The 11,856-nt window shown below is 40.0% G+C and overlaps 1 protein-coding gene across 2 annotated transcripts; it reads left to right on the top strand.

Moving 5' to 3' along the window:
- Nucleotides 1-1,969: 1,969 nt before the first annotated feature.
- Nucleotides 1,970-11,743, top strand: SPMIP3 (sperm microtubule inner protein 3). 2 transcript variants are annotated; one of them, XM_079969586.1, is made up of 6 exons: nt 1,970-2,117; nt 7,397-7,467; nt 7,634-7,703; nt 8,108-8,200; nt 9,871-10,046; nt 11,515-11,743. In XM_079969586.1, the coding sequence occupies exons 3-6, from the start codon at nt 7,642-7,644 to the stop codon at nt 11,625-11,627; spliced, it is 444 nt and encodes a 147-aa protein (XP_079825712.1). In that variant the 5' UTR covers nt 1,970-2,117; nt 7,397-7,467; nt 7,634-7,641; the 3' UTR covers nt 11,628-11,743. The 2 variants fall into 2 exon arrangements, with proteins under 2 accessions (XP_079825712.1, XP_079825711.1); XM_079969585.1 differs by lacking the exon at nt 1,970-2,117 and adding an exon at nt 3,084-3,224.
- The last annotated feature ends 113 nt before the right edge of the window (nt 11,744-11,856 follow it).

Here is an 11,856-nt window from a genome sequence, read left to right as displayed (position 1 = left end):
TTCATGTTTAAGGAGTCTTTGTATAGAAAGATGCTAGTAAGAGTATTTTAAACTTCAGTGGGTGGTTTTAACTGATCTGAAGATAGATGTAGGTGGAATTACTATTAAGAAGGTGACATAATAATGTGTACAGTACAGTGGTACCTCGGGTTAAGAACTTAATTCGTTCTGGAGGTCCGTTCTTAACCTGAAACTGTTCTTAACCTGAGGTACCACTTTAGCTAATGGGGCCTCCCGCTGCCGCCGCACGATTTCTGTTCTCATCCTGAAGCAAAGTTCTTAACCTGAGGCACTATTTCTGGGTTAGCGGAGTCTGTAACCTGAAGCGTCTGTAACCCGAGGTACCACTGTACTAGAATTTCCTGTTATTAGTAATTTGATTATGTAATAATTCAGTATGTACACAATTCTGCCAAGACCCACTCTGTTGATATATTCAGTTCATAGTTTGTGAGCACTGCTCTTTGTGGATGGATTAAGAAAACCAATATTCAATACTTATCAAGGGGGGGAAACAGCCGTCCCATTCACACACTTACCCAGAGTGCAGCAGCCATATCCCAAGGCTATAATTTTATGTTGCTTACAAAATCATAGAATCATAAAATTGTAGAGTTGGGAGGGACCCCAAGGGCCATCTAGTCCAACCCCCTGCCATGCAGGAATCTCAGCTAAAGCATCCATGACAGATAGCCATCCAACCTCTGCTTAAAAATCTCCAAGGAAGGAGAGTTCACATGATGAGCATTTTACCAGGACAAGGGGTGACAGCTCAACCAAATAAAAAACAAAAAACACCCCACCATGTGATTTGAAATATTGCCACATATTCCTGAGCCAGTGTGGTGTAGTGGTTAGGGTGTTGGGTTAGGACCTAAGAGACCAGAGTTCAAATCCCCACTCAGCCATGAAGCTTGCTAGGTGACCTTGAGCCAGGCACAATCTCTTAGCATGCCCTCCCTCACAGGGTTGTTGTGAGGATAAAATGAGGAGGGAGGAAAACCATGTATGCCACCTTGAGCTTCTTGGAGAAATGGCAGGATATAAATGTAATAATAAATACAGTGGTACCTCGGGTTACATACGCTTCAGGTTACAGACTCCGCTAACCCAGAAATAGTACCTCGGGTTAAGAACTTCAGGATGAGAACAGAAATTGTGCTCGGGCAGCGCAGCGGCAGCGGGAGGCCCCATTAGCTAAAGTGGTACCTCAGGTTAAGAACAGTTTCAGGTTAAGTATGGACCTCCGGAACAAATTAAGTACTTAACCCGAGGTACCACTGTAAATACAAATAAACAGCAGTATAGGATTAGTTCACAGGGAAGGTGGTCCTCTTCACAAAGGCCAGGAAACTCCAAAAGCAAGCCTGACCAGCACAATGTAACAGTTGTGTCTTCATAAAGCTGGTCAATTTTCATCACTACAAAATGCAACATATTCAGATCAAATGAAATAGATATGTATCCAGAACTCCCAGTACAGGATTTGTTTTCATCTTAATTCATGTTCATAATCACGGCTAATGCACTGCTACTAGATTCTGATTTATGCTGTAAGCCGTTTAAAGTTCTGTCGCATCAATTTGGCAGCAAGCTATGTTATGTATAGGTGAAAGCAACTGTGAAAAATGGGCCTACAATGTTTTATCCTTGAAATCTAACCTTTAGGTTTTATCATTGTTGAGTGCCCCTAATGTACTGTGTAAGCTTCAGCGTGTAATTTAACGGGTGAATGGGATTTGCCCATCGCTGAAATTGGTGAAATTCCACCAATGCGTTTGAGACTGCATCACTGCTAGTCATCTGTGAATCGCTCTTTTACAGCTTTGCCCTAAAATTTGTTGTGCCAGCAAAAATGTGCTTAGAAGAACAAGGCAAACCAACTGTTGTGTCAGCACATCACTGGCCATAATATTGTGATGCTATTGGCAGATGTTCAAGTATTATTGTTGGTGGATAGACACACACACACACACACACACACACACACACACAAATAGTTAGCATTGGCATCTAAATGTGAGCTGGTGCTTCACCATCCACCAAATGAAAACTTTTGATTCCGTCTATTTTGGGCCCTCTCAATGAAACATGGCACTGAGGGAATCTTTTGACAGGTACAGTATGTGGGTGAGGCAAGCAAAAGAAGAGCACATCTGTCTTCACTTGGTTACAATCCTGAAAGGCTTGCTAGCATTAGGTGGGATAAAAAGGGCCGAAGAAAGCACTGCAAGGAGGGGTCTGAAGCCTTTTCCTGACTCTACATTTTGGTATTCGCCCAAGCCAGAAATGAGCTATGGCTCGCAAGCTTGCTTTGGAGAGCAAGTAGTTTTGATGGAATCGCAAAACAGCACTTGTGCTATTTGAATTAGAGTGAACTACGGGGGAAAGTGTGCATGTACGTAGCTCATTCATGCAGTAGCAAACCACGGTTTAGTTTATGCCTGAACTAAACCAGAGTAGGTAAATGGTGGCGGTGGTCTTTTTGAAGCTATGAAATCTCAATTAAATTGTTTTCATATGAGGCCTGCAGTTGGCACATACTTCAGCCCCAGGCTACACATGAAAACAAAAATGTATCTGAAGAAGTGTGCATGCACACGAAAGCTCATACCAAGAACTAACTTAGTTGGTCTTTAAGGTGCTACTGGAAGGAATTTTTTTTGTTATGAAAACAAAAAATAAGCTTCTCTACACACTGGTCTTTAAATTTTGCTGATTTTGCCTGTATATTATCGATAGTTTTTTTTCTTTATTTTTGTGTGCATGAAACCGTTGACAATTATTCTCATTTAGTCCTAACCCTTTAAGCCAGTGGTGGGGAGCTCATGGACCTACAGATAGGCTCCATCTCCCATCAGCCCAAGCCTGCATGGCCAATGGCCAATGATGATGGGGGTTTTATTTTCCTACCATTACAATATACTATTCACTATGTCATACTGATCCCAGATCTAGCTGTTCCTAACCTGAAGGTTTCTGAATAAATTGCAGCTGTGGGTGACTCTGGATTCTTCCCAGCACTTCCCAACTGATTGTATCTACTGCATCACAATAGCACTTGCATCACAATGCTACACAGACCTTGAGTTCATGGCCTCAGGCAAGGATGCAATTTTCTTTCATCATCCTGCAGAGGTGGGTGGTTTACACCAGTGTTTTCGTTTGGATTGTTCAAGTGACCCACAGTTAAAAATTCATTTCCAAAACTATAGGGCAGAGAGGTAAGAGAGTCTATTCATACACAGCCTTGTAGAATGAGGAAACATCACTTGTGTCCTGCAACTAGACATATTATTAAATTGTATGAACTTTAGTGCTTAAGACAAAATAAAGCGATGCCAGGCTACCAAGTCAGTCTGGAAACAGCACTTTCTGATCTAGAGATGCTGATGTGCCAGGATTCTGCACTTCCTCAGTGGTCATATAAATGTGCTCAGCTTATTCAAGGGCATTTTTTTCCTTTTCATGTATCTCATGATTAAGCCCTGGCTTTGAAAACAAGGTGTCAGGGCTGAGCCCCAGTACAAATTTAATGCAGATTGCCTTCATGAAAAATTTAATCCCCTCCCAGAAACTAAGTTGGAGAAGCTACGTCTGTATTTGTTCTTTCCAGCGGTTGCACATTAGAAGCGAATGCTGCATCAGCAAGGACTGTTATTCTGGGACAAATGGTTTTGTATCGCAGAGCCAACCTGAATTAGTTGGTTTCTGACATCCTCTTAAATTGCTTCTCTCCACACTGCAAACTCTGCCAAGAAGTGCAGCAGTGGCACAATTTCCTTCATCTTTCATAAGTGAAACGACACAACGTTCCTGTTCTTCCGTCACAAGAGACTTGTCCGAGTGGAACAAAATTCTGCCCTGCACTCCCCCTCCCGTGAACCTTTAAAATCAGCGTGGGGAGAAGTGCAGCTGCACTAGAACTCTGCACTAGATACAACTTGATGTGATCAACTCCCCCCTCTCTGTATTTTATTCAAGTTGGTACCTTTCCTTGCACGTAAGCCAAAGTCTGTTTCTGGTCTGGAAAGGTAGGGATGGTCACATGAGGGAGGTTGTGGGGCTGCTCTGGCTATACATCATTTTAGATCCCCAGAATGCAGCCTCAATATCGCCAGAGATATTTTGTCCCATGCATGTTTTTTATTGCAACAGCTTGAAATTGGAACCTTCTTTTCAAGCCAAAACTTTTTAAAATTTTAGTAACAAGATATCATGATTTCAAGGTATCATTGAAGACTATGGGCACTGCTATTCATTACTATTCTCAAATCAGCACTGGAAAAGGAAGCAAAAGGAAATGCAGACCATTATAAATGGATTGTTTGGTGAGCAGAGCATTAATCCAAGGTTCTGCTGATGCACACTGCAAAATCCAGAGATCTATCAAATGCTGCTTTTGAATTCAAGCAAGCTGACTACTATGTGCAATATTTTGCCTGTGCCCTTACAAAATAGCTCACTCCAAAGACCATGAGTCATAATTGAGTCTGGCAGATAAGTGTGGTAAAAATAACTTCATTATGGAACTAATCAAAAAAAAATCAAATCCAAAGAAGCAGAAGACTCTGGCTGTGATAGTGAACAGAACTTGATTTAGATCAAAAGGTTAATTGGGGGGCTTATAAGAAAAGATGGCAAGCCAATGGCACAGTTCTGTGTACGGCATATACCGTATTTTTCGCTCTATAACACGCACGTAGTTTTTAGAGGAGGAAAATCCGTAGGCATGCCACCCGTAGGCATTCCCCCCATAACACGCACAGACATTTCCCCTTACTTTTTAGGAGGAAAAAAATGAGTGTTATGGTGCAAAAAATACGGTAATCCATTCCACCTCTATAGCAATATATAATGGGTTGAATAGCTAGCGAGAGAAATATGATTTCTGTGAAACCTGCCCTAATTTTTTAAAAATTGAATGCAGTGCTGTCCTTACATGAGCAGAACAGACTACTGCTTCCACCTCCCACAGGATTGGGAGACCTTCAGAGAAGGGTGCTTTCTTGGGGGGGGGGTTCACAGAGGGTTGAAAGGGGAGGTGAACACTGGGTTACATTAATATAGACATAAACAAACATTTCCTTGTGGCTTACAAGAACACATTGAAAACAATGTAATAATTCAAAACCAACAATAAGGCAGCAAAAATCCCACTCATTATACTCACAAACACACACACACACACACACAGAGAGAGAGAGAGAGAGAGAGAGAGAGGTGGCACAAATTATTTCTCATGTTTGCAGACAATCCTCCTAAGAGTTATATATACTCCTAAATGATGGAATGCACTAGTTTTAAAAAAGGAGTATGTTGACCAAGAAAGTGGACATCATTTCAAGATTTTATGAAGTGTACCAAGAGCTTTTGGGTAAAACCTGCAAAGGTTCCAACCCATCATTTGTGTATAAATACCCACATTTGACTTTTATGATCTCTTAATTTGTATAACATGACATTTACTTGTACACAATCGTTATCGGTGCATAGAAGTGTCACACTGAAAATGACACTTGACTAGAGAGCATGTAAATCAACAAGTTCTTCTAGAATTTACAGGAAAGGGGTAAAAGCTAAATCAGAAAATGTTGACGTGTGGCACGAAGGGGAAATGAAAGCTCTCATGGCATCGCTGACAATTATGAAGGCAACTGTTGAGCATAACTGGCTGTCAGGAACATGAAAATGTTGGTAAATATAACAGCAGATCTCAACAGCTCACACTGTGTGTGTGTTTGATTGGAGTTGTCACTTTTAAACACCATCCTGCTACATGTTCCAAGGATGACTGAAATAAGAAAACTTGAAAATATTTTGTAGACTATGGGTTGGATTCAGACCTGCTGTTCCACAAATGGAAGGGCTCCTTCTGTTCGTGGAAGTATGCTGGATCCAGTGGAGGTTTCTACTCCATGGGTGGAAAGAGAAGCCCATTTTGCCAATACACCGCTGCCCCATTGTCACTTCCCGTTCTGTCTCAGGGCCACCAACCTTCCAATGCTGGTTTTTGGGAGGCATGGGCTGGAGAACCAACAAAATAACTTCCTCCCTCTTCCATGCATCGTTTGGAATGTTCCACTCCGACCAATGACTACACTCCACACAACAGTTAAGGTGCATATTAAGAACCAAAATGTCACATTATTTAGTTGTCAACTGGGACTGTGTTTGTGAAAGACGGAACAGCAATATTGTGTCATCTGTTATTTAGAGCCAACATAGGAAGAGCTTTTATTTACTTAGGACAGAGACCTAGAATTTTCTACAGCTTGGCCTCTGATTCATCCAAGACACAGAGGTTTAAACATTTGCCTGTCTGGAGGATGCTGTGGTGTGGCCAAAACATAATTTGCTGATGCAGTTGACAGACAGCATAATCTATAATATTTTCCAAATGCTAGTGAGTCAACATTTGTACAAGCCAGCCATGACTCATTCTTCCAAGTGAAAGCTTGTTACTGATACGTTAAGATATAAAGTAAATGGTTCTAGTAATTCATGCAATTCCAAGGTCTATAAACTCCAGATCTTTTTAGAAACATATAAGGCAGCTGGTCATATCTTAAAATAATGGCTGGGATCCAAAAAATCTGGCCTTGAGACAGATCAGGAGATTTCCCCCTCTTGTACTAAGATACAGCACCTAGCATAGAATAACAGTGGCATGTTTCAAATGTTCCTACAGGAAGAAAGCGGTCAGGGCTTGGATACTGTCAGAAATGTCAAAACCAGCCAAATGCATACCAGTGAAACAGACGGCAATTTGAAACTTGGGCAAAATGTAGTCTCTTTCTACTTGTTTTATAAAGAATAGTTACTACTTAGAGATGAATGTTTATCAAAAATTATTTTCAGTCTTCACACGTGGGTACAAAACATGTGAAAGGGCTTCTGAGAAAATACCAGACTAGCTTCATCCTCTAAATAAGGAATAGTCAATGTGTTGCCTAGCAGATGCTGTTGGACTACAGCTCCCATCATTCCAGTTCATTGGTCATGTGAGCTGGGGATGATGGGAGTTGTAGACTAATAACATATTGAAGTCACGTGCTGGCTATCCTTGCCCCACAGGTACGCAACAGCTGATATGTCATTGGCACCAGACTGAAGGGACCCTATGGATTTTATGGGTACAGGCTCCCCTCACATGTCAATCATGTGTCACTCAGAGGGCATGGACAAAATATGTGTTACTGTCTAGGGGGCAGAGCTAGTTGCAGGAGTGTTATTCAAAGCCCCTTCATGAGGTCAGTGTCCCCCCCCCCCCAGTGCTAAGCAATTGAAATGGGGAAAGCTATTCTGTACTTTTAAAAACTGGTGGTGAACTGGTGAAGTGTGATGTCAATTGATCATATATTGCATTTATGCTTATTTATGCATTTATTTCTAGGTTTATGAAATAAGAACACCATCTAACCTACCTCCACAAAAGAGCTTTCTGTAAAAGTACCATTTTAGAAGGTGAGTTTCTGAAAAAGATGTTGATTTTCACTCAGAATATTAATTTACCTAACCGAAATAGTTCTTCCAACAGATTTCCAAGTATACTTGTAACTGTGACTTTACATTTGGAATAAATACCGAATTAGTAACAAGAGACCTTAACGTTCTCTACTCTTTTTTCCAGAGGTTGTAATGGCAGGTACAGCAATAAGACTGCGACAATTTGTAGATACATCACCACAAATGCCTCCAGGGTAAAGTATCAAAAACAAAGCCCAGTTCCTTCAGAAACAGGTTGAGGATTTCACAAAACATTGCGCTAACCAAGCAAGTTCAAGCCTGTCTGACAAATCCTTATTATAAAGGCTCAAGAACAGTATTTGAGAACATCTAAACTTTAAAATTTGCATTTCATGTACTTTGATAATCTCTACTATCACCTGGCAATCTGGAGAAAGTTTTAATAAAAAAAACCCAGGCCTAATTAATTAATGTAAAAAAAATGATAGCTCCAGAAGACAACAAATGCAAATTGAGTGACAAATTTAAACAGTTCACTAATAATTATTTGTAGAGATTTATAGAGTTTCAGACAGCAAATCTCAGCACAGAATTTGAATACTGAATCCCAATAATGATTTTCCCTTGCTTTTTCTAGGTATATTCTACATCAGGGAAAGGATGTCGTTGGTTACTATCCAGGGCAAACGGCAAGGGTTCATTATGAATATCCTCCTGAAAGTGAGAGAAGGTATGAAATGTATTTTGAACAGCTGCTCACCCCTTAGGAGGTGTTCTAATTAATTAAGGTATGAGAAGTTGGCAGCAATTGCACACCGAGACAGTTCTGCATATGGCCCTTTACTGCCTTAACATTAGAAATTTATTGTGACAGGTAGGACACACAAAAGTTTTTTCCCGGGCCTGTCTTGCACTCTTCCCATTTATCAAATGCTGAAAAGGTCAACACTGATAGAGCCTTTGTTACTCCCACCATTCGGCTCTCAGGTGACTGGAACGCCTTATTGAAATACTCAAGAACCCCATTATTACCTGGGGATATCATGCATGTGCACACCATAGAATGGTGATGTGGATGGAAATACCTTGCCAGCACAACCACTAGATCAACATGATGCAAGCAACAGTCCAATATTTAGAGGACACCATGTTGGCTGCCTGATTATTATTATTATTTATAGACCCTTGACAATCTTTTCAGTAGTGGTTTTCCCACTTGCTGAAAGCCCTCCCTAGTGAAGTGCACCTGCTTCCCTCATCATAAACTTTCAGGGGGAATTCGAAAACAGGCTCTCTTTATCCAGGCATTAGGTGGCTGAAGAATACCGTTCCTGGCAATTGCTGGATGGAATAATGTTTCCAACTATGGCTGCTTTTAGAATGTTTTCTAACCCGTACTAGAATGTTTTGTTTCTAAATTGTGTATCTGTTTGTGGCCCTGGGCTCCTTTGGGAGGGAGGTTAGGCTATAAATTCAATAACATAATAATAATGCCTTTGCCTTTCACACAAAGAAAAAGTGTGTTTGAAATAAGTACTCAGAAGTCCTAAGCCGTTAATTTGGCATAAACAGCGTCACTTCACACATCTGAATGTAACTTCCTCAAAAGTGCTCACAGAAAACTTGGAATTAGTTAGCATCACCTGAATGCAGATTTGACGCTTCTGGTGTTGAGGAACAGACACTGACCCACAAAAGAAATTTAATGCACACACATACAAACTACCAGAGTGCTAAAGAAGGGGAGGTGAAAGTTTGGGGACGTTTAAAATGGATTGTAAAGCTTGGTCTGTTTGACTCATCTAGCCAATTTGTCACCCTATCTTAAAAAGAAAAATGATTCCCCAAAGAGAGGAAATGTGGACTAGTGGTTAAAGCATAGGGTTTCCCCCTCCCAACCAGATCAATCCTGTTTTGAATGTGCATTAGCCCTACATTACTCTCCATTAGTTACTGTTAATAGTATAAATGCGGGCCTTTTGTACTCTCATGTAATTCTTGATACATAAGTAAAGGTTTCTCATGAGGATACTTAATTTAAAAAAAAAAACCCTCCAGCTAGTATTGAAAGCTATTTATTATATGTTACAGTAAGCTTCCACAACAGAATAAAATCAATGCAGTTTACTCTGCTGCAAGTGCAAAGTGCACAGCCTCATTTGCACTACCTCAAGAACCCGATATTCAGTTGGTACAAACAATAGCTTATTATGAGTCTGGCTGTAAGCTGCCATGCTGCTAATGCCTATTAGACTATAGCTGGATTATAACTGAATGGTCCATTTCAATAGGATATTAGAATAAGTATTTAGATATTTGGCTACTCTTACAGGCAGCTCATGTTTTACCAAGCCGGGTGTCAACACAAGATTACTGAATTGTTTTATCTTTTTCATAAAGCCTTTATAGAAAAATGCAGACAGTCCCAGTAAAACGTGAAACTGTACTTCAGCATGACTATGACTATATAGTTCTGAAGCAATATATTCACTACCAGAGAACCAAGAAGAAAGTCAGTGACTGGTGTACAACAACAACATACAGAGAAGCATTCACATTACCATTTTACAAATCAGGTGGGTAAATTCTTAGCCAGATAACATACACAACCCATGTTTAGGTTAGGAAAGCTCTTCCATCTTATAAAAAAATAACTTTATGTATTGATTTGCACATTCACTTTCATATACTTTTTTTTTTTGCAATAAAAAGGCCAACAGAAGCTTTTGACCTTACACAGAAGCAAAACGCAGTAGTATCTTCCTTTTTAAGAAATAAATGTGGAAGGTAGCCATTAGGCTGGCTTAAAAAAAAATCCTTCACTGTTAAACATATTTATATAAATGTTGATGTGCATTACATGCCTTCATCACAGCTTGGAAGGGAGCTAATCGTACTGTTCCCCACCTAGAGCGGAAGAGAGTAAATGCAAGAATATAGCGAGAGGTTAGCCCAACAGTTTTCATGAAAATCAAGAATTGTGTTGAACATTAACAAGCATTTAACCAGCGATTTGTAGGGCTTGATTTCTGAAAATGAAAAAAAACAAAACAGTTTTGATATTTTAAAAATACATGCGCAATTGAAATTAGTGCAAAAAAGAAGACAAACTTCAATCCTGCAAGCTCTGCGTATCAGGTAAAGCTATTAGCTCATGGATTAGCAGTCTACTATGAGATAATCCCAACGCTGGTATTTTGGCAGAAAGCCCTTCTGCCCAACAATTGCCTACAGATTAAAATATCCTTCTTCGCCCTTTCCAGAAGGATAAACTTCTCTGAAGTATGCGATGCTTGTCATCCTCTGATACAGGTCTGAATTCAAAGAACTGTAATGCTTCTGTGAACCCATGGGAGTTTTGGACTTGCTTCTCACAAGAAGCAGGGCCTTAAACTACAGGGTAAAGCTCTTCAAACAAAGGACCAAGTATAATATGGCACCAGGGCTGGGGGTGGGTGCCACACAAAGGGGGAAAAGTCAAACCAAAGTTCTTTTTTAGAGGTCCGCATGAGTTCTGCAGAGGTGTTCCAAGAAATCATGTGGCTTTATAGTTTAACTGTTGGGCAACTAAATTCATTTTCTGCAACACTGCTTGATACAACTGTTACCGTTTCAATGTCTCTAGGTTAAGATCAACAATGGTTTATTAGTCCATGCTTTGTAAATTCTTCTTCTGCCATTGGGTTGAGATTAAATAATGATTTATCAGTTCAGAATAACCAATCAAGTGGATGTGGAGGAGGAAGAGCTAACACACAGTTCGGATGGGTCAAAAGCTAGAATGAGAAATAAAAATGCAACAGCCATAGCAGGGCATATTGGTTTTTTTTTTTTTTTTTAATGTGATCTACAGAGCCTTCAGAAAAAGGCAAATTGCTGAGGAATAGTTACATGAAGCGTCTGGTATATGCTTTTTTATGTGACTGGGGTGTGCGGGATGGAAGTGTTAGAAGCTGCCAGTCAATTATCAACAGGTTTTGAATTCATTAATTCCTTCTGAATTCAAGCAGCAAGGCCAATAATGATTTTATGTTTAAATTATAGACATTGCTGAAGATTATCATCCAAAAACTGATGCTGAATTGCAGTCTGTTTGGAAAAGTTTTTCTGCAAAGAAGAAAGACAAAACTAAACCTTCATTTATGGGAGTTGGATAAATCCTTTCAGCCAAGCTGTGTGGGGGTTTTTAACACACACACATCGAAAAACAAGATGGAATAACCTTTCAAGACTGCCGCTCACAAAAGTACTAAAGACGACTTCTTATACTATATGGATAGTGTTGCAATTTTAAATATGTTCTGAACTGCTTTGAACACTTCTGAAACTTGATTTTAGAGATGGAAAAGCTTGATGGTAATAGGTATCAAAAGGGGGGGAATACAT

The sequence above is a fragment of the Podarcis cretensis genome, assembly GCF_951804945.1.
Source record: "Podarcis cretensis genome assembly, chromosome: 3".
In the NCBI taxonomy this organism is placed as follows: Eukaryota; Metazoa; Chordata; class Lepidosauria; order Squamata; family Lacertidae; genus Podarcis; species Podarcis cretensis.
This window is presented reverse-complemented; position numbering and strand designations above follow the sequence as displayed.